General features: G+C 40.5%; 1 protein-coding gene across 1 annotated transcript; it reads right to left on the bottom strand.

Moving 5' to 3' along the window:
• Window positions 1-5,775: 5,775 nt before the first annotated feature.
• On the bottom strand, window positions 5,776-24,150 carry txndc15 (thioredoxin domain containing 15). Its single transcript, XM_063052684.1, has 5 exons — window positions 23,997-24,150; window positions 18,927-19,441; window positions 10,003-10,166; window positions 8,492-8,622; window positions 5,776-6,381 (listed from the first exon to the last, which is right to left on the bottom strand). Exons 1-5 carry the CDS (start codon window positions 24,064-24,066, stop codon window positions 6,185-6,187), a joined length of 1,077 nt encoding a protein of 358 aa, XP_062908754.1. The 5' UTR covers window positions 24,067-24,150; the 3' UTR covers window positions 5,776-6,184.
• Window positions 24,151-24,386: the final 236 nt, after the last annotated feature.

The raw sequence follows: 24,386 nt of genomic DNA, 5'->3' as shown, positions 1-24,386 counted from the left end.
TAATTTTCCATGTTCTTATTTCAACTTGCCAAAACAGCGTTTAGCGTTTTGTTTGCCAGCATCTGCAGAATTCCTGTTGTTAGCGTTATGACCTTTCCCTGGTTAAGATCACCTACCGTGACAACAATCTGGCAGTAGTATAATAGTCCTCATTGCTGCAAATGTGGCTATTGGAAATGGAGCTATGAAGAGTGGATATTTTAATGTCATCAAGTTCACTATAAACAATATCTACAATTATTTCTTACAGATATACAATATATACTTGCTCTCCCTTTTCCCTTTAAAAGGAAACATGAAATTATTCATTAAAGTATGTAGTTAAAAATTTAACCAATCCCAAATTCACTCAATCAGATTGGTTTTCTTGATCTCTGACATCAACTGTCAGTCATCCCTGGTGTCCATTCCAAGTGCCCTGGATTCATTTGCCTCACCTCTAAAGACTGTGCGTCATCCACTTGGTTCCAGGTCTCTCGTCCCCTTCTGACCCTTGTCCTATCCAACCAATGCTGCATCATAGATCTATTGTCCACTATGTATGGGGAAAAGGCAGGGGAGTGGGGATGACTGGAAGAATTGGATTCAGCCCATGATTGAATTGCAGAGCAGACTCGATGGGCTGAATAGTCTACTCCTGCTCCTATATCTTATGGTCTTATAAAGTCTTTATGATGATGGTCATACTTCACTATTTCATTTCCTTTGTTGCACCTCAGCCATGCTAATTAACATTGATCCAGAATAATTCTGTTGGCGGCGCGGGAGGTCGTTCCTGCCTGTGGCCATCGAACGTGCAGCTCCTCCCATGGAGGGTCAGACACCCTGAGCCAATAGACTGGTCCTGGACTTATTTTCCATCTGGCATAGTTTGCATTTTGTTGTTTGATTGTTTGTGGTTTTTGTATTGCTATATTTACGCTCTATTCTTGGTTGGTGCCGCTGTAACGAAACCAAATTTCCCTTGGGATCAATAAAGTATATCTATCTATCTAGTACATTGTACATCCATGATACAATTGTGATCATTAGCAGCTGTGGAATTGTATTCCACAACAATCACATGGCACAGAACCTGGCTCACTCTGTCATCACCATCTATCAGGGGACTTTCAAGACAAAGTACAATATTGTATGGTGGGCAGTAAAGCATGTTGATGGTCACATCGACATAACATCATATCTCCCTTTGGGATCATTAACGAGGGGATTGCCCAGTAGTTATGTTGGATCTTCAACAACACCCTATTATCTTCTAACAGACAATGCTGTTCCTCCATCTGTGCTTTACAGGAATTGGGAACATTTTTTCAAACAACGACAGATGCATTTGGCTCCCAAACATATGCAAGGATGAACCTTGCACCCAATCGTGCTGCTGGGCAAGTCAGAGAAAAGGTGTTTGCACTGACCTAAAAACTCCTCTAGGGGCCACAGGTGCTGCATCAGAACAATGAATTGCTCAAATGAATGCCCATAGCTTGTTCTTCCCATCAGTATCAGGGCACCACGGTAGCGTAATGGTTAGCGCAATACTATTACAGGCTGGGGTGTCAGAGTTCAGAGTTCAATTCTGGCGTCATCTGTGAGGAGTCTGTATGCCTTCCCCATGAAATACATGGGTTTCCTCAGGTTTTCTCCCATATTCCGAAGGCGCACCAACTCATTGTAAATTGTCCCATGATTAGGCTACAGTTAAATCAGGGGTTGCTGAGTGGCATAGTTCGAAGGGCCAGAAGGGCCTATTCTGTGCTGTATCTCATTAAATAAACAAAACAAAATAGATTCCGTGTAATTAGATGTGGTTCAGGTTCAGGAACAGTTATTACCCCTCAACCATTAGGCTCTCGAACCAAAGGGGACAACTTCACTCAACTTCAGATGTCCCATCACTGAAATGTTCCTATAACGTATGGGCTCACTTTCAAGGACTCTTCATCTCATGTTCTCAATATTTATTGCTTGTTTGTTTATTATTATTATTTCTTTTTGTATTTGCAGTTTGTTGTCTTTTGCACATGAGTTGAATGCTTAGTTGGTGTGGTCTTTTATTGATTCTATTATGGTTATTATTCTTTTACGGATTTATTGAGTATACCTGAAAGAAAATGAGTCTCACGGTTGTATATGGTGACATGTATGTACTTTGATAATAAATCTACTTCGAATTTTGATCAGTGGTACCTGTGATTCTACTTCCTTATACTGGACTACATATAACATTTCACTGAGAATCTGAAACTCCTCTCCTGAACATACTTTCAGAATGGTATTGCGACCGTCAAAAGGGGCTGCACTGCACAAATGCTCATACCAGTTGCCCCTTTAATTGTAGCAATTATAATTTTTATTGGAAAACCATTTATTGTAAACACCAAAATGCAGTAAATACTGTTAATTCTATCTTCTTGCATAATCCCATCCTCCGGAGTACCCCACAGTTCTTTCAGTTATTCTCATAATTCTGGTCTTGAAACCCAGGAATCTACACTTCAGTGATCAGATGACAAATATTGTGGAGATAGAGAAGGATGCCACCATGAAAAACCTCTTGTGTCAGCCCAATGCCTGAACTCAGCAATTCTACCCCAAACAGTCATAGCTCAATTGCTTGAATGTCACCTGAACTCTCTCATCAGCCATTCTCACACTTGGAAATGCCACAACATCCTGAGAAGCCTAGAAATTGCACCCCCTTGCCAGTTTTTAGCAGGACGGCAATTACTCCCCCTAGTTTTTGATTGGATGTGCGGAACTTGTAGTCATTGATGTGTTGGATTCAAACATCCCTTCAAGTTTTTCACTTTGTCCTCATAAATTTTGCCTAGTAGGGGAATTAAGGGTTTTGGGGGAAAGGCAGGTAAGTGGGGATGAGTCGGTGGCCAGATCAGCCATGGTTTATTGAATGGCAGAGCAGGCTTGACAGGCCAGCTGGCCTACTCCTCATCCTGTTTCTTATGTACTTCATCCACAGTTTGCGGTGCCTGTAGGCTCACCAATGTCTCATGTGTCCCTGACCCTACCAGTACCCCACAGTGGTAATGCCACCCTTCCCTGCATCTGCAGTTATGCCTCCTCTGGGGCATAATTTGAGATTCTTTGGGCTCAAAAATTATGCCTCTGCTCATTCTGCCACCTCACCTTTTTACGTATTAAATTCAATGTGTCACATGTCTGCCTATTTCACCCATGTCATCTTTGCACACCTTCCCACATTACTACTTACTAAATTTTCTCATTTTATGTCTTCAACAAAATTTAAGATTCTGGAAAAATAGTTTTACTTATATTAAAAAAAAACATACAAGCCCAAGGAACCAAAAAATATAGCAGTAGGCATGTATGTTCTACCATTCAATAAAATCATGGCTGATATTTTATTTCAGCAATAATTACCTGCACTCTTTTCCTTTCTTGATGATATTCAGTGACCGTCTCCACGATCACCAAAGTATTACGAGGGGTCATAATTTTAAGCTGATTGGAGGGAAGTATAGAGGGAAAACAGGGCCCTAAACTCCAGGCTCAAACTCTGGTTGCACCTAGTACCTCCTGCTTGCATGGCTATCTGCTCCAAGGACCCACCAACCTGGGACAGCCCAACAGCCTATATCACCCGTCCTAGTTGCTTGCCTTTAGGCGCACTGTGGAGGGATGTCCCTCATCAACCATCCACATTGCTTGCCATTGAACACGTTGTGGAGGGCTGGACTCTGATGTCCATCATCACCCATCCATGTCACTTGCTTTCAAGTGCAGTGTGGAGGCCTGGACTCTGACATCTTCCTTCACCGTGTCCACATTGCAGAACTCAGAATGCAGAGCGTGGATCAGAGGCCCGGTTTCCGACTCTTCCATATTCTTGTCTCTAAACCCAAATCTGATCCCAACTCCCATCTCTGTCCCCAAAACCATCTCTACAAACTTAAAATACAAGCAAGTCTGAGCCAAAGTCTCGACAGAGAGCGCAGCTTGGCACCATCTTACAGCATTTTACCTTAAAGGCAGTTCTTCAGGTTTTGAGTGTATATCGTTTTCCAGTCCAATTAATTTCTCTAATACTAATATGTTACAATGCTCATTTGCTCTGCACTTTCTTCTATGAAGATAGCACAAAATACTTGTTTCTTTTCAATATTTTTATTCACCAATACAATTTCCCCGTTCTCAATCTTTAAAGGACTCTAACTTTGCCAATTTTTTTTTCCTTTTCACAAACTGCTTTTATATTTTTCACTAGATTACTCTGACATTTTGCATTCTTATCAATGTTCTGATCTGTGCATGGCATTCTTCAAACAATTCTAGAATTATTTATCTTTTACTCCCTCTCTCTCTCTCTCTCTCTCTCTCTCTCTTCAGCAGGGAACAAACACAACCAATGCATTCCCACCTGGTTCAAAAGGGCCCAGGAAGAGCAGGGTGAGCTGCATCAATGACTATCGCCCACTTGCACTCACACCTACTGTGATGAAGTGTTTTGAGAGTATGATCATAGCTAGAATCAATTCCTGCCCAAGCAAGGACCTCAACCCATTCCAATTTGCCTATCTACAGATCTACAGTGGATGCAATCTCACTGGCTCTCCACACAAGAGCAATACCCACGTCACGCTGCTGCTTGTTGATTACAGCTCAGCATTCAACACTATCATACTCTCAGTAATAATCTCCCAAACCTGGTCTCTGTATGTTCCTCTGCAACTGGATCTTTGACTTCCTCACTGGCAGACCACAGTCAGTGCAGATCAGAAATAACACCTCCTCCTCATTGACTACCAACACTGGTGCACCTTAGGGATGTGTGCTTAGCCCACCGCCCTACACCCATGATTGTATGGCTAGGTAAGCTCAAATGGCTCTATAAATTTGCCGATGACACAATTATTGTTGGCGAGGTGGTGACGAGGAGTACAGGAGTGAGATAGATCAGCTAGTTGAGTGGTGTCACAACAACAACCTTGCACTCAATCTCAGTAAGACCGAGGGATTGATTGAGGATTTCAGGAAGGAAAAATCGAGGGAACACACACCAGTCCTCATCGAGGGATCAGCTGTGGAAAGGGTAAGCAGCTTCGAGCTCCTGGGTGTCAATCTCTCTGGGTCCAGCATATTGATGCAATTACAAAGAAGGCATGGCAGCGGCTGCATTTCATCAGGAGTCTGAGGAGACCTGGTTTGTCATGAAAGACTCTCACAAATTTCTATAGAAGTACAATGGAGAGCATTCTATCTGGTCGCCACTGCACAAGATCGGAAAAAGCTGCAGAAAATTGTAAACTCAGCCCTGTCATGGACACTGGCTTCCCCAGCATTGAGGACATCTTCGAAAGGTGATGCCTTTAAAAAGGTGGCATCCATCATTAAGGACCCCTATCACCCAGGATGTGCCCTTTACTCATTGCTACCATCACGGAGGAGGTATAAGAGTCTAAGGACACATCCTCAATGTTTTAGGAACAGCTTCTTCTCCACTGCCTTCAGAGTTCTGAATGGACAATGAAACCATGTACACTCACTATTTTTTTCTTTTTGCAGTACTTATTCATATATATATTTTAAAAAACTATAAGTGACAGTAAAATATATTGTTCTTTATATATATATATATATACATATACATATATACAGTATATATAATTCTTATTGTATAGGTTTTTTATTAAGTATTGCAATGTACTGCTGCCAAAAACACCATATTTCACAACATATGCCAGTAATATTAAAACTGATTCTAATTCTGAAGTGTGAGGAACTCAGCTGATCTTGATTTTGAGAATCCAGTGGATTTAGTTTTATTCTTAACCGCAAGATTAAATGTGTTAGTGCCCATTGTACAGCTTTAAATAGGATTCAATTTTCCATCCTCAATATAATTAATTTCAATACTTATTACTAATTTGCATCCCATCTGAAACACTTCATGTTAAAACTGGCATTAGGTATTCATTCTATATATTGCACAAATAAATTTGTCATACAAAAATTAATCATATGAATGTACGACTCACCAAACTATTAGTCATTTGGTAAACACTAAGTTTATTCACAGTGACAAATATTTACATAAATTCCCACACAAAACAGAAACGTGATAAAAAGCTAACTCATTTATTCATAAATAGTGTGGAGTACCAGTGTAGCTGCTCTTTGCTCTAGGTTGTAACTAGCTCGTTGTAAGAGTTCATTCCTGGTGTTCATGCTCTTGTCCTGGGATTAACCATTTGATACTATCTGACTGAACTGTACCATAAATTAGAAAACTACAGACAAACATTATAGAGAAGACGAGCAGCCAGTCAATGCCTCTCACTGCAACACTGGGAAGTGGACCAATTAGATCTTCTTCTGTTACTTCAACTGTGCCATTTGCTTCAATACCTGAAAAGGCGATCATATTTGTTGTAAAGTACATTTCTACGGCATATTTGCATAACAGACAGATCTTAACTGAGAATCTGTAAACTGTACCAAATGTTCTTTTTTACTTCTCAGGAGTACAAAGCTATTTTCTGATACCAATTTACTATAGAGACCAGTAAATGGAATTAAACATTAACACGTTAGCTGGTTTAAGGAAGAAGTTATTGTATGAACAGGCAGTACAAAGCAAGTCATAGTCATAGAAAAGTACAGCACAGAAATAGGCCCTTTGGCTAGTCTAGTGCTTGGCGAACCATTTAAACTGCCTAGTCCTATCGACCTGCACTGGGACCAGAGCCCTCCATACCTCTCCCATCCATGTACCTAACCAAACTTCTCTTAAACGTTGAAATTAGGCTTGTATGCACCACTTGCGCTGGCAACTCATTCCACACTCTCACAGCCCTCTTCGAGTGAAGAAGTTTCCCCTTGTGATCCTCTTACACTTTTCACCTTTTAACCTTAACTCATGACCTCCAGTTGTAGTCCTACCCAACGTTAGTGGCAAAAGTCTCCTTGCATTTACCCTATCAATACCCTTCATAATTTTGTAAACCTCTATCAAATCTTCTCTCAATCTTCTATGGTCCAAGGAATAAAGTTCTAACCTTATAATCTTTTCTTACAACTCAGGTCCTCCAGTTCAAGCAACATCCTCGTAATTTTTTTCTGTACTCTTTCAACCTTATTTATATCTTTCCTGTAGGAGACTGCACACAATACTCCAAATTTGGCCTCACCAACATCTTACGCAACTTCAGCATAACATCCCATCTCCTGTACTCAGTCCTGTCCTGACGAAGGGTCTCGGCCTGAAACGTCGACTGCACCTCTTCCTACAGATCCTGCCTGGCCTGCTGCGTTCACCAGCAACTTTGATGTGTGTTTCCTGTACTCAGTACATTGATTTATGACGGCAATATGCCAAAAGCTTTCTTTATGACCCTATCAACCTGTGACACCACTTTCAATGAATTATGAACGCTTACTTCTGAGGAGGGCAGCGATGGCAAATTTAGATAAAATACTGAAGGCCAGAGACATAACATTGTCTACGAAGATCTGTATAGTCAGGTCTATGGTATTTCCAGTTGTGAGGTAGGGCTGTGAGAGCTGGACTATTAGTAAGGCAGAATACAAAAGAATCGACGCCTTTGAACGTGGATGCTGGAGGGAAGTGTTAAAAGTTTGTTGGATAGCAAGAAGTTCCAACAAGTCAATACTTGAAGAAACACAGCCAGACTGCTCACTAGGAGGCTTGGTTATGAGACAAAAGCTGAAATATTTTGGCCACATCATGAGAAGACAGGATTCCTTAGAGAAGACTCTCATGATAGGTAGAACAGAAAGTAAAAGAAGGAGAGGATGACAGGGGCTACGATGGATAGATAATATCACTCAATGTACCTGACCTTGGGGGATCCCAGAGAGGCAGCTTCTAACAAGAGGGCTTGGTGTACAGGAATCCGTGAGGTCACGAAGAGTCGGATTCGGCTTAACGACTGAACAATAATAACATTCTCTGATCCCTTTTTTCTACCCAGTGCCCTACCATTCACTGTGTAAGACCTACCCTAGTTGGTCTTACCAAAGTGCAATACCTCGCACTTGTCTGCATTAAATTCCATCTGCCACTTTGTAGCCCATTATTCCAGCTGGTCCAGATCCCACTGCGAGCTCTGATAGCTTTCCTCCCTTGCCACTAAGGAGCGGTTTACCGACCATCAGTTTAGTTGCTTTGTAACAGGAAAGGTATTATGTGGGATGAGGGAAAAATTTATTTGTTCTTAAAGGATCCTTTAATTGTTCATAAAGGATCTCCTATTTGCTGTACTTTGTAACAAACTTAGGCGAGGCTAGTGCCAGAAAAGGTCTTGGGGCAGAAGATTTATACAATGCATCAGCTCATTAACAAAGACACTTCTGAACCTAGAAGTTACAATAATACTTTAAACTATTTGACATAACCACATCCATATTTTAAACTATGCTCTTATACAAAATTTACATTGAAATTATAACCTGTAAATACTCATGCATGATTTATAACAGTCATAATTATACTAACCCGTTTGATTAAAGATGAATGCCCTCAGGGTTGAAAGTGTTCTGTCTGTATGGTTAAACCTTGCCATTGGCTTGACACCCTGAAACAGCAGGATGTTAGGAACTGCAACTGTACCAAACCTGGTAGAGAGACTTAAAAGCAACAAATGCAATAATTAATCCAAAGATGTAGATCCGTTTTTGAGCATCAAAGTGTATGTGTTATATTCATATAGTGTATACCTAGAGCAAAAAACAGTTATCCATCTGCATTTAATTTCTACAAAATACAGGAGAAATTGAAAATAAAAAGTATCCTAATTGGAAAGTAGTACAAGTAAAACACTTTGCCTGAAGCCTTGGTTAATGAGAAAGGAGATAAAATTAATTATATTTTGTTTGCTATCCCATAAGAAGGAAGGAATAGACTGATGGACAGAGCACATTGTGAGGATGGAATGATCCTTGCAAAACACGAAAAGGGAGGAATTATTGTGCTTGCTTCTGACAAAAGATGGTCCACTAAATGTGACGCTGGCAAGACACTGAAGGGAAATTCCAGGCTGAGGAAAAACGAGAACACATAGCAAGCATGGGAAAAGATTATGTGAGCATCAGAACAGACGATAGAGATAAAAGAACTGAGCAAATTGAATACAGTCCTTGTCAGAAGAGAGATGGGTGACATGTGGTCAAAATATTGCAGACATGGGAAATCTGGAAACAATTAGTGGGGAGGCAATATTTGTGTGGTCAAGGTAGCTGAGGGCTTGTGGTGGATATTTATCTACGATCCCAGAACAGAAGTTAAAAAGGTAAGGAAAAAGTCAGAATGAATAATATGAAGACAAGGCTGGAAATCAAATTCAAAGCCCTGAGCAAAATTGAGAAACAAAACTGATAATTTTACTCTTATGATTTAAACTCCTTAGATTTCTTATACTTCTCTGAAAATATAACAAATTATTTCTGTATTTCTTTTTGTGTCATATGTCAGATGGGCTCAGGAATTAACCAACCTATTCCATAGGCTTTTATTTATAGTGTATATAATACCATGAGGAAATGGAAAAGAGTGGACCGAGAGCACATCAGACCTTTAAATTTGTATCTTTCCTTCAGGTTATGCCTCACTAAAATTAGACAGTTACACGGCAAATCTAACTTAACCTACTTTGTCACATTTTGAAGCACAGTTATGGCCTTGAAACACATTCCCAACTATATGCTACACTGGACAGAAAAAAACTGGCCTCATTCCAGGACACACTAAAATGAAAAAATAAACATGATTTTTCTGGTGTTCAAAAAAAATCAGGCTAAACATAAATGGCCAAATAACAAAGAATTCTGTGTTTTACATATTTTATATTGAAAGAGTATTTAGAAGCATGAACAATCAGAATCTGCATATTATAAGCAATTACTGACTTAAATTGTATGCAATGCAATGTTGTACATGAGAATTAAGATTATCTTAATCAGTTTTATAAAATTCTGTCCATCTCCAACAATACATGTTGCTGTATATACCTGCTGTGCTGAGATGCATCCAGTGCCAGAAATTGTAGGGAAGGAAAAGCACGTGGTAATGCGTTGAAATGTGGACCAAGGTCTGCAGAGAATCGACACCATGGTGTGTAGAACAGGACTACAGAACAGTCACTGCCGTTGGCATTCAGAAATTCCATGAGGTCCTGTAATTACATATATATATTTTATTGGACGTAATGCAATATCAGACTAATCAGAAAAAGTAGAACATTCTGTTTGAAAAGATTACATTCAACATTAATATTTGTATACCTTCAGGGGCTTTTTGAAAAAGAAACATACTCAATGAGTAAGAAAAGTATAGTAACACACACAAAATGCTGGTGGAACACAGCAGGCCAGGCAGCATTTATCGGAAGAAGTACAGTCGACGTTTCGGGTCGAGACCCTTTGTCAGGAAAATATAGTACTTCATTTACAAACTAATTCGTGCTCTAGTTAACTATCATTTGAAGTGCATACCCAAGCACAAGGAAACTGAAATCTGTTATATCTACTTAAGGGATCAATCCATAGCTGATGGAAATAAAATCGGCAATTACTGAATTGATTCCTGAAGTCCTTTAAAATTGCCAAAGTCCACGGGAAGTGGTGTGACAACTGAAGGACTCTGCCTTGACATCAAGTCTCATCTCCAAAATGGCTAACCACAGACACAGAAACATCAAGAGGCAATCCGCCAATAATCCAGCATGACTGGGAGTTTTTCTCATTCTCCAAATCATCTCTCCAGACTGGCACAAGAGAGAAAGAGAAGAAAAGTGTCGTCATATTCACTAAGTGTTACTGGATTTTCTGAAGGCTCAGTGAAATTCTAAACTTCAATATAATTCTACACTTCAGAAAGGACTCATCACTGGAATCTGGCCCTAAAGTCACCCTCTGTCTGAAACAAGTGTAAATTATAAGTGTCTAGAAAGAAAACTATAGCCATGAAACTCATTTCAAACAGAAACTATTTGCAAAAAAAGGAAAGGTTTGTTGAATCTATATTGTACATAAGAATTACAATTATCATAAACTTCTACAGCGTCTGTTCTTTGTGTCATCTGAAAATAGTTATCCGTTATCTCCTGAGACCATGGATTTGCGCCTTGGAAGGTTTCCAGGGCGCAGGCCTGGGCAAGGTTGTATGGAAGACCGGCAGTTGCCCATGCTGCAAGTCTCCCCTCTCCACGCCACCGATGTTGTCCAAGGGAAGGTCATTAGGACCCATACAGCTTGGCACCAGTGTCGTCGCAGAGCAATGTATGGTTAAGTGCCTTGCTCAAGGATACAACACACTGCCTCAGCCAAGGCTCGAACTAGCGATCCTCAGATCACTAGACGAAGGCCTTAACCACTTAGCCACGTGCCAACATATTTACATCCAAATTATTTATATAAATTGCAAACTACAAAGGTCCCAGTGCTGAACCCTATCCACACCACTAGAATAAGGTCTCTCCAGTCTGAAAAACAACCCTCAAAATTCATCCTCTACTTCCCAGTACAGAGCCAATTACGAATCCAATCTGCTATCTTCCCCTAGATCCCATGTAATCAATGATCCTGCCATGAGGGACCTCGTCAAATGTCTTGTTAAAGTCCATACGGGCAAAATCCACTACTTAACATCATTTACCCTTTTGGTTACTTCTTCAAAGATTTCTGAAATTTGTCAGACGTGACTTCTCATGCCATGTAGAATGACATTAATCAGATCTAACTCTCCATTAACTGGGACATTTTGATGCATGACAAAATGTTGGGGACAGCTGGCCATGAGATTTTCAAGCAAGACATTGAAGGTATTGGTGATGAGGAGGAGAGTTGTGTTTTATTAACAAGGGACCAGGGATCCTCGCACTACCTTTTAGAATCCAATGAGTTTGGATAGCCATAATAGACAGTGCCTGGGGTCAAGTCTGAGCTGAAAGCAATGCACCAAGAAGATCAATAATTTCAGTGTGGTTAAATTCAGTGAGTGCAATCTGTAAAATGCTCGAGGCCACCCATGCCATCCACAACCCCTTGATCTCCAGGCTATCACCAATTACTGTTAATCAAGGTAAGGAACCAATATTTGTAGGTCATCATCTCCTTTGTGCCTCTAATGCCATTACAGTTCTCACATTTGCACTTTACAGCTCGCACTATCCAGTGTGTAATAGCAAGCATTTATAGGTTGCATGGATGAACTACAACAATTGTTCATCCCAGTTTGGCAAAAGAATAAATCAAGGAAGGTAGTGCACCCGTGGCTGACAAGAGAAATTAGGGATAGTATCAATTCCAAAGAAGTAGCATACAAATTAGCCAGAGAAAGTGGCTCACCTGAGGACTGGGAGAAATTCAGAGTTCAGCAGAGGAGGACAAAGGGCTTAATTAGGAAGGGGAAAAAAGATTATGAGAGAAAACTGGCAGAGAACATAAAAACGGACTGTAAAAGCTTTTATAGATATGTAAAAAGGAAAAGACTGGTAAAGACAAATGTAGGTCCCCTGCAGACAGAAACAGGTGAATTGATTATGGGGAGCAAGGACATGGCAGACCAATTGAATAATTACTTTGGTTCTGTCTTCACTAAGGAGGACATAAATAATCTTCCAGAAATAGTACGGGACAGAGGGTCCAGTGAGATGGAGGAACTGAGTGAAATACATGTTAGTAGGGAAGTGGTGTTAGGTAAATTGAAGGGATTGAAGGCAGATAAATCCCCAGGGCCAGATGGTCTGCATCCTAGAGTGCTTAAGGAAGTAGCCCAAGAAATAGTGGATGCATTAGTGATAATTTTTCAAAACTCGTTAGATTCTGGACTAGTTCCTGAGGTTTGGAGGGTGGCTAATGTAACCCCAATTTTTAAAAAAGGAGGGAAGAGAGAAACCGGGGAATTATAGACCGGTTAGCCTAACGTCGGTGGTGGGGAAACTGCTGGAGTCAGTTATCAAGGATGTGATAACAGCACATTTGGAAAGCAGAGAAATGATCGGACAAAGTCAGCATGGATTTGTGAAAGGAAAATCATGTCTGACGAATCTCATAGAATTTTTTGAGGATGTAACTAGTAGAGTGGATAGGGGAGAACCAGTGGATGTGGTATATTTGGATTTTCAAAAGGCTTTTGACAAGGTCCCACACAGGAGATTAGTGTGCAAACTTAAAGCACACGGTATTGGGGGTAAGGTATTGGTGTGGGTGGAGAATTGGTTAGCAGACAGGAAGCAAAGAGTGGGAATAAACGGGACCTTTTCAGAATGGCAGGCGGTGACTAGTGGGGTACCACAAGGCTCAGTGCTGGGACCCCAGTTGTTTACAATATATATTAATGACTTGGATGAGGGAATTAAATGCAGCATCTCCAAGTTTGCGGATGACACGAAGCTGGGCGGCAGTGTTAGCAGTGAGGAGGATGCTAAGAGGATGCAGGGTGACTTGGATAGGTTGGGTGAGTGGGCAAACTCATGGCAGATGCAATTTAATGTGGATAAATGTGAAGTTATCCACCTTGGTGGCAAAAATAGGAAAACAGATTATTATCTGAATGGTGGCCGATTAGGAAAAGGGGAGGTGCAACAAGACCTGGGTGTCATTATACACCAGTCATTGAAAGTGGGCATGCAGGTACAGCAGGCGGTGAAAAAGGCGAATGGTATGCTGGCATTTATAGCGAGAGGATTCGAGTACAGGAGCAGGGAGGTACTACTGCAGTTGTACAAGGCCTTGGTGAGACCACACCTGGAGTATTGTGTGCAGTTTTGGTCCCCTAATCTGAGGAAAGACATCTTTGCCATAGAGGGAGTACAAAGAAGGTTCACCAGATTGATTCCTGGGATGGCAGGACTTTCATATGAAGAAAGACTGGATGAACTGGGCTTGTACTCGTTGGAATTTAGAAGATTGAGGGGGGATCTGATTGAAACCTATAAGATCCTAAAGGGATTGGACAGGCTAGATGCAGGAAGATTGCTCCCGATGTTGGGGAAGTCCAGAACAAGGGGTCACAGTTTGAGGATAGAGGGGAAGCCTTTTAGGACCGAGATTAGGAAAAACTTCTTCACACAGAGAGTGGTGAATCTGTGGAATTCTCTGCCACAGCAAACTGTTGAGGCCAGTTCATTGGCTATGTTTAAGAGGGAGTTAGATATGGCCCTCGTGGCTACAGGGGTTGGGGGTATGGAGGGAAGGCTGGGGCGGGGTTCTGAGTTGGATGATCAGCCATGATCATAATAAATGGCGGTGCAGGCTCGAAGGGCCGAATGGCCTACTCCTGCACCTATTTTCTATGTTTCTATGTTTCTATGTAATCCAAGCACACTGTGGCACACCTTGACACACGTCCCTCAGTGTAAATAAAATAGGCATGGAGCTGTTAAATGGTGAGTGATAGGTATAACTGGCTTATCATGCTACCCTTGGAAACAGCACTCAGTGTGCCTGTTGCCAAGGACACAGCCATGAATGGACTTCAGGATGTTGGTGTTCTCTCATGACCATGTTATTTCTCTGAATTGCACTGCTTCCCACAACCACTATTCTTCTTTCACTCTATCATCAGATACCCAAGAAATGTCAGCTTCCCAGGTGGTGTGAAATTGGGCTGGAGTGCCCTTCATCCAGGTAGGAGACACGGACCAGATCTCCTCAGGATAATGGTAATGATGTCGGAGGTCTTTCAGCCAGAGTGGCAGTGCATATGGACTTTCACAAGACATTTGACAAGATCCCTCATGGCAGGATCATTGATTGCATGGGATCCAGGGGAAGGTAGTGGATTGGATTCAAATTGGTTTAGTACTGGGAAGCAGAGGATGATGTTCAAGCATTGTTTCTCAGACTGGAGGCCTTACTGTAGAGGTGTGGACAGCGGTCAGCACTAGGACCTTTGTAGTTTGCAATTTACAGTGCCTATAGAAAGTATTCATTGCCCTTGGAAGTTTTCATGTTTTATTGCTTTACAACATTAAACCCGTGGATTTAATTTGGCTTCTTTGACACTGATCAAGAGAAAAAGACTCTTTCGCGTCAAAGTGAAAACAGATCTCTACAAAGTGATCTAAATTAATTACAAATATAAAACACAAAATAATTGATTGCATAAATATTTACCCCCTCGGTATTTAGTAGATGCACCCTTGGTAGGAATTACAGCCTTGAGTCTCTATCATCTTTGCACATCTGGACACAGCAATTTTTCCCCATTCTTCTTTACAAAACTCCTTAAGCTCTGTCAGATAGCATGGGGATCATGAGTGAACAGCTCTTTTCAAGTCCAGCCACAAATTTTCAATTAGATTGAGGTCTGGACTCTGAATTGGCCACTCCAGGTTAGTAACTTTGTTGTTTTTAAACCATTCTTGTGCAGCTTTAGGCTTTATGCTTGGGGTTAATATCTTGCGGAAAACAAATCTTCTAAGTCGCAGATCTCTTGCAGACCGCATCAGGTTTTCCTCCAGGATTTCCCTGTGCTGTGCTACAGACATTTTACCCTCTATCTTTCCAAGCCTTCCAGGGCCTGCTGCAGTAAAGCATCCCCACAGAACAATTCAGCCACCACCGTGCTTCACAGTAGGGATGGTGTGGTTTTGATGATGTGTGGTGTTTGGCTTATGCCAAACACAGCATTTGATTTGATGGCCAGAAAACTCAAGTTTGGTTTCATCAGACCATAGCCCCATCTACCAGCTGACTCCAGAGTCTACCACATGCCTTCTGGCAAACTCTAGTTGAGATTTCATGTGAGCTTTTGTTTTCAACAGAGGCTTTCTCTTCACCACTCTCCCATAGAGATGTGACTGGTGAAGCATCTGGGCAACAGTCTTCCAGAGCTGTCATAGTTCTCTTGGTGACCTCGCTCACTAGTCCCCTTCTTGCACAGTCACTCAGTTTCTGAGGATGGCCTGCTCCAGGCAGATTTACGGTTGTGCTGTATTCTTTCCATTTCCTGATGATTAACTTAACGGTACTCCATAGGATATTCTGTAACTTGGAAATTTTCTTGTATTTATCTCCTGACTTGTGCTTTTCATGGAATCGCTAGGAGTGTTCTTTTGTTTTCATGGTGTAGTTTTTTACCAGGATACTGACTCATCAGCAGTCGCATCTTCCAGATACAGGTGTATTTTTACTACAAGCAATTGACACACCATGACTGCACACAGGTCTCCAAAAAAACAGATCTCCATTGAACTAATTATGTGCCTTCTAAAACGAATTGGCTGCAGCAGTGATGATTTGGTGTGTCATATTAAAGGGGCGGGAACACTTAAACAATCAAATATTTTGTGTTTTATATTTGTAATTATTTTAGATCACTTTGTAGAGTTCTGTTTTCACTTTGACACAGAAGAGTCTTCTATCTGCTGATCAATGTCAAAAAAGCCAAATTAAATCCACTGTGATTCAATGCTGTAAAACAATAAAAAAAGAACATTTCTATGGGGAGTGAATACTTTTTATAGGCACTGTAAATAAACAATTTGAATATAAATGTACAAAGAATGGTTAGTAAATTTGCAAGTGACACAAAGAATGGATGCTGTAGAAGTTTATGATAATCGTAATTCTTATGTACAGCATAGATTAATTTAACCTTTCCTTTTAAGAAATATAGGCTGGTTTTACAGATGCATTACGTGGTCTTAGCATCATACAATGTTGATCTCTCACTAAGTTACACCAGCTACTCCACAGTACTGCAACTGCTGGAAATCAGAGATTGAAGCAGAATATGCTGGAAAACCTCAGAATGTCAAGCAGCTTCTGTAGAAAGAGTTGCTTCCTGCCAGGACTCTTTCCACAGATGCTGCCAGACGTGCTGAGTTTCTCCAGCATTTTCTGTTTTGATTTCACTCTACAACACTTCTGCTGCAAGTTAATTAAACCAGTCACATAAATTAGCAGGTACGAGTTGGCAAGTTAATATATCAGAAGCAACAGCATTGATGAATCATGATCCCTTCTCCTATCTGAGACTTTTCAATCTGTTCTAACCTAGTATCCCTATCGTAGGAAAATGGCCCTTCTTAATTTGAGCCCAGTGAGCAAGTGAAGGACGCTGAGTAAGAGGATATCACAGCTGCTCAAATTCTGACTTTGCAAGCACTCATACACATACATCATACTTAGCATTCTGAATGACTTGCACTTGTGATAATCAGCTATCAGTACAAACAGAAACTAATTGAAAAGTACTTTTTAAAAATTCTACATTACTCAATACTACAGCACTTTGATGCCTGTATTCACTATGTTAAGAAGGTAGTGTTTATTAATTCACCGATGAGCTCTTGAAACACAAGCTCATAAAAGCTGATTGTAAGATTCTGATGCGGCAGTAAACTTCAAATAATCTGAGAAAATTGATACAGTCCATAAATTTCAACATATCAGTATAGCACAATCCTGATAAAGAAAATACAAGATCCTCAAGCTTTACGTATTTGTGCTTCAACAACATATTTTAATTACTTTTATTAAGAAGGAAACATCATGAAAATTTATCAAGATGAATCATAAGATTTGTTTACAATTTAAAAACAAATCATTTTAGGATCCATCTGTACAATATAAAACTCCTAAAGAAAAAGAATTCAGAAATCATGAACACTGGATGATTTGCTTTTTAGCCCTCTGAGAGAAAACACTTGCCAACCAGTCCTTGGCCACACAGGTAAGATCAGACTTCAATGGGGACCTTGAATATCAAAGGATACGAACATACCCTCCCTCAGCAATACACAATTCTTCACCAATAATTTTCCTCTGTTTATAAACTTTCCCAATTAATTTAGGAAGTAATTCCACAAGAAGGTACAGAGATTAATAGAAACATAATGCAGATTAATTCCTCAAGATCAATGAGGAATAAGAAGTTTTTTTTTGTTGCTTAATACGACAGCTCCAGTTTCCACTAATTAAACAGTAGGGAGTAGTTCAAATATTCAAGCAACAACTTGCATAAAAGCAGTGAATCTGGGGCAATTGAAAAGCTGGAGGGGATGTCAAAATCTGAAGCACAAACTCTGCTCTTTTATTTCTGTCAGCAGTAAAACTTCAAAGTCAAAGTCAATGGACCAATAAACCAGGCATCTTTAAAAGTCTAATTTACTACAAATCAGGTAACCAACTAATTACTATTCTAAATTCCCCACAAGAGCATTTTGGAGCACAATTTCTCAAGAAAGAAAGTGTTCAGTTCTTGAAATTTGGATAGTTTTGCATAAAATCCAAGTCTAGTTTACTGCTAACCCCAGCGATGTTGCGCCCTCATTCGCTGATCCAAGCAGCACTGTAGCACAGTTTCCTTAGTCAAGTAGCTTAGTAAGGAATTTCCTTCCTTTCCTTCTAGTTTCAAAACACACCAGATAACTTCATCTAAAAAGTCCCCAGCTACTGAAAAACTGCTGCACTTTACTTTGATGTCTTCAGTGACACTACCAATGACACAGATTCACTGGGGAAAACAAGTATAACCCTACAGTAAACTACTGTGTAATGGTATCAAATACATGTGCATATGGGCAAAAGCCATGCAAATAAATCACAAATTAAAAATAGTCAAGCTTCAACAAACTACACCAAAGTAGTACAAGTGTCTGTAATTTCCAGTCTTACAGCATAGCTAAGCTGGGACCAAATGCTTGCAAACAGGAAAGGGCAAAATAAAAACAGTTAAAAATCCAAATTTCCACCCCATTCTTTTGTTTGGCAGAGAATATGTGCAGAAAAGAGAAACTAGCAGAGGCACATTTCTAGATTTTAAACTGTAAAGGTTAAAATAACTTATTTACAAAGACAATTTATAGGCTGAAAGCTATTACATACATGAAATCACACACCCCTGTGGGTGTTATCCAGCTGCCTGTGCTGAATTTATCTAACAGCAAATACATCAAATATAATTAAGTGACAATCCGCCTTACTTGTGAGCCATTAAGGATTTGTACGATAAAGCCATCTAATCCAGTGATATTTCTTTCTTCACAGTTTACTTTTGGTGCTTTGGCTATTCCAGTGACATTTGACTCTTCCACTGCTGTGCTTTCAGTCCTTGCTGGTTCCATGACATTTGTGGCTTTCTTTTCAAGTAGCTCTCCCTCCTGACTACTGGACGAGATATATGAAAAGGAAGGAAACATTTCCTTCAAAACACTACATTCTCCCTTTTCTCCACTTGGACCAGTACAGAGAGCATCTCTGCCTTCAAATGAAGAGTGTTCACTTCTAATATTCTGCATTAGAGACAGTAAAGCCTTTTCATTTGAGGTAATTCCACTTCCCAGGACTGCATCAGCCATTTCTGCTGTTGGAAAGTGGGCTTTCCCTTTAGTCTGTCCATCTGTTTCTTCAAGTTGAGCATCACTGACTGAATTAGAAATTACTTCATTCCTCTCAGTAGTCAAAACTTTTGAAGCATCAGCATCTCTTTGGACTGCAGCTATAAATATAAAAATGCTTTTGATTAGAAACTGGGCTCAAAGATAAACAATACATCATCAATATTTTTATGTAGTTAATATTCAATCTGTGGGAAATGTAGTTAGGTTTTTAGAACAGCAGCCAAAACTCTACATCAATGATGTAGAAATGTGTTTAATGCTGCTGAAAACAGCTGAGAACTTTTAGTTCAAGTAATTTAATAAGTTTTGGAATGAAATAAACATGATCTCAGTAAAGATAGCCATTAAACTAAAGAATATATGGTCTGCTTATATCCTCAGGGAAGAAAATACACCATTCCTAAACTACCACTCTGTGATTCAACGCCCATTTATCTGGTGGACTTTTAACAGTCTTCCCAATTCAGGAATTAACAATGAATGCCACCATTGCCAAAGACATCCACCTCCTGAGAAATAATAATGTTTTGAAAAATTTGACTTTGGATCATGTTTGGGGTGAAAGGTAACAAACTATCTCGTACACAATGGCATCCAACATCATATAAATTTTTATTAATGCAATATCGATAATCAAAATCCACTGCAAAGCTTCCTACCTACATCTGTGCTAATTCAAAACTTCATTCCAGAAGATAAAACAATGTATGGGTCACTATATTCAACCTTTAGATCATGTCACTTGTAGGAGCCACGTATCCGTTTCTCCATCTGCTTTGTATTCTGTGTTGTGCAGTTACTATGATTGTTATGGTAACTAGTCACGAGTGGGGCTGTGGTAAAAGCGGAGGCACTGATTCTTGCTTATTTTGTTGCAGTTTGTAGCTTGGGACCGGCAGAGGTCATATCTCTTGCTGAACACTGAGATAATGCTCAATAATGCTTAATTGTTATGTTTGCTCATTGCTAATAAAGGATCGAATAAAGGATTCAACTTTTGGGGTAATCATTGGAGCAGTGGGTGCGTCATGCAGGTATAACAGTCCGTATGGTCGCAGGCAAGCAGCAATTGTTTTGTTTTGATTTTGGATTACACCTCTGTTACAGCACAGGAAGTGTTAGACCACTCGGCCAGTGAAAAACACTAAAAATGTGTGGGGTGAATGTAGTGATACATACTGCATTGTTGTGAGCTTATGGGATGTATTAGAATGGGATTTAAAGGAGTTACATAGTTACATGCAAGATGACAAATACTGAGAGACAAACATGTCTTGGAGGAAAAGGCAGATCAACTTTAAAGAAAAATGGAGCACTTAAGTTACGGGAGGAATTGCAGCCAAGATGTCCAGAGTTAAAATGCCAAGTGCTGTGAGTGCTAAACATGCTGGAGCAGAGCAGTTCTATGGTGAGAGTTCCAATGTTGATATAGAACAGAGAAAATCCAGCATACTTAATGTCAATATGGATACATCTGTGGAGCAAATGTCTCTGAGACACGGTTTTGAACCCCAAAGGGTAGAACAGGGTGTGATCAATAATTATAGTGACCGTTTCTATTTTCCCGAACAGTTCACTGGAGGTTACCCTAGAGAGCTTGCCAAAAGTTGTCAGCTGACCGGCCTGGAGCAAGCATATCTAAAGGCCCAAGCTTTACTACAGGAACATTTTGGTGATGAGCACAGAACTGCTACGGCTTACATGTATAAGGCTCTTTCTCAGCCACATATCAAACCAGAAGACGTGAAAACTCCAGGAGTACACTCTTTATTTTTAAGAAGTTGTTGCAATGCCATGGAAGGCATGCAGACCATGCACGAGTTGAACATGCCTGCTAATATGAAGATTATTGCACATAATTTGCCTGATAAATTTTGGAAAGAATGGAAATTGATGGTATATAAACTGCAAGAGAGGCACGACCATAAGGTCACTCTCACTAGACATTGTTGATTTTATTGAAAGGCAAATAAAGATTGCTACACACCCAGTGTTTGGAAAGCCATACAATGCTGCATCGTCGGCAGTAAGCAAAGGTGAGAACAAAACTGGGTCACAAATTCATTCTCAAACTAAAGGAAGCAGCTTTGCCACTACTGTGGCTACTGTGGAAAGTGAAACTCAGCCTGGAGCTGATGAAAAGGGTGAAGATGCAGAACAAGCTATGAATGAATCGAACACAGCGGTGAGTACTGCTCTGGTGCCTAATGGTCTTACTGGGGTTGGTGACTTCCAGTTCAGGTGAAGTCTAAGAAGGGTAACAAGACAGTGATTACTTATGCATTCCAAGATCAAAGACGTACGGCAGTGTTCTGCACAGTGAGGCTCATGAACAAGCTCAACCTGACAGGAAGAGGAACAAGTATTGTCTTACGTATTATAGATGAAGAGAAGATTGTGAGTAGCTCCGTCTTTTCAGGGTTGGAGGTGGCTGGCTTAAACTATTGTGAACTGCCTGATATCTATACACATGAACGTATGCCTGTCTACAAAGGGAATATTGCTCATCAGAGATCTTCAGGAATGATCTCACCTGAAGCATGGTTATTTACCGGAAATTGAGCTGATGATGGGGGTGAATGTGCCTAAGGCACTGAAGCAGTTTTAATGATGAACCCTGTGCAATCAAACCTAAAACCGTTGAAAGGAGACCACGGTGACGGAAGAGACTACGCTCGGCCAGAGCTGACAAGCTAACGGGGCTTCAGTTTTGCGGTTGAGTGAGTTTTGGCAGCAGCGATTCAAGACAGATTTTCCTGAATGCAGTCAAGACCTGGGTTTGTCAGGAGAAGATCACAGTCCCGTTCAGAATGCTTACCAAAAGAGGACAATGTTGAGATTTCATGTCTCCTATGTCTTGGTACAATGTAGTAGTAATTATTATAGCATAATAATTAGGGGGAAAGAATGTAGGAACCATGTATCCATTCTCTATCTGTTTTGTATTCTGTGCTGCATATTTACCATGATTATTATGATAACCAGTCACGTAAGTGGAGAGCGCTGCAAAAGCAAAAGGAATAAGTTACATATTCTTGCTTTATTTCGTTGCAGTTTGTAGCTTGGGGCTGACGGAGGTCATATCTTTTGCAGACGACTGAGATAATGCTCAGTGTTTGCTAATTGCTAATAAAAGACCAAATAAAGGGTTCAACTTTTGAAGCAATCATTGGTGCTGTGGGCGCGTCACTCAAGTCTAACAGTCTGTACGGTCGCAGGCAAATGGCAATTGTTTTGTTTTGATTTTGGATTAGTTTTGCTACTACACCACTGTTAAGAGCACAAAATGATGCCACTAGGCCAGTTAAAAATATTTTTTTGATGAGTATGGGGTGAAGGTAGTGATACATACAGTATGTTATGAGTCTATCAGCTCCCTGTTTAAGGATCACAATTAGCAAAGAAAAATTAACAGCTGAATTCAAAATAAACTGAGAAACAAATGCTACAATTGAACAAAGCCTCAATCCACATATTCTGCTTATTTCTGTTTTTTTTTTCAGCTCATAGCTGGATTGTTGATTACTACTTCCTGTGAAAGCCTATTTGCATGATCTCATCACCTCTGCCTTTAAGTGACACTGCCTTTTAAATTCTCAATACCAGTTTTTATAGAATATTCTATAGATATTCTTGATTTAGCTTTGTCCTTCAGATCAAAGTTGAGAATTGAGCAGTCTGAATACATAATTATTTAAGCTTCAAAATATTTAATTAGTTAAAAAGATCTTTTTCCTGTTATGAAAGGTTCCTTAAATTGCTATGTATTTCTCTCAACGATTCAAAACCTGGTCATTGGAATGGAAAGGATATCCAAATGCCAAATCTGAACTGGGAACTCAATAATTATTGAAAATTTGAAGCAAGCATGGACCCATTAAAACACAGATAAAAAATGGACACACTTTTATGTCCCCGAGTATTTACAGCTATGGAAGTAGTTTTAGAGCCTGCTGAGTTGTAAAATCTGCCAGTTAAGATTGCACACAAAACAAAGAGATGATAATCAGATTAACAGGAATGATACTAGCTGGGAAATCAGGGGGTACTGCGCTGCTCTGTTTTTGTTTCATGTAGATGTGGACTTACTGCAATGTTTGATGCAAAAGAAGGCATCTCCAACACACAAAATTTAAAAAATAATCTAAAGTGTTGCTTTTGGAAACCTGAAACCAAATCAGAAACAGTTAGAAACACTCAATTGGTCAAGCAGCAGAAGACGAGGAATTTTTTTAGTCAAGGGTGGCGAGTCTGTGGCATTTACTCCCACAGATGGCTATGGAGGTTGTTGGGTATATTGAAAGCAGAGGTTGATAGGTTCTTGATTACTAAGGGTGTCAGCAGTCACGGGAAGAAGGCGGGAGAGTGGAACAGAGAACAGTAAATCAGCTATAATCGAATGGCCTAATTCTGCTCCCATATCTTACGGTGTTGAAACACCTCATCAGAACTCACCAGAAGCATTGTTGGTACCTGACCTCCTGAGTCATACCTGCAGAACAATTGCGTTTCAGATGAACCTGTATTGTGTGTGAACCACCACAGAAAGGAAGAAAACTTCCGCAATACGATGCCCAGGGCACGATCCACCGACAGAACTCCTCTGCGGTGTGCTACTCGCCTCCCTCCCTCGACAGCCCGCCGTACACTCACCTTGTGCGGTCACTTCTGCGAGAATCAGCATCAACGTCAATACACCCACGCCCTGCTCACCGGCGCCCATTGTCTCCCGACGGTAAATGAGACTAACTTGCGAAGCTCCAAGCGGCCATACTGACTGCGGCACCAATCTGACACCCGAGAACGGATGTTGATGTTCACTCGCCCGGCGCGACCTCTGATTGACAGCGTTTCTGGCCAATCAGCGTTCTCTACCAACCAGCCTTTTCCGCAGGGGGCGGTTTCCCGCGGTTCTAGCCAATCGCCATACAGAAGAGTCTCAGCCTGAAACGTCGGCTAATTATTCATTTCCATTGATGCTGCCTGACGTGCCGAGTTCCTCCAGCGCTGTGTGTATGAGTGTGTGTGTGAGTGAGTGAGAGT

This window comes from Mobula hypostoma, chromosome 7 (genome assembly GCF_963921235.1).
Source record: "Mobula hypostoma chromosome 7, sMobHyp1.1, whole genome shotgun sequence".
In the NCBI taxonomy this organism is placed as follows: Eukaryota; Metazoa; Chordata; class Chondrichthyes; order Myliobatiformes; family Myliobatidae; genus Mobula; species Mobula hypostoma.
The sequence above is the reverse complement of the archived record's forward strand: the minus strand, read 5'-3'. Positions and strand labels throughout refer to the sequence as shown.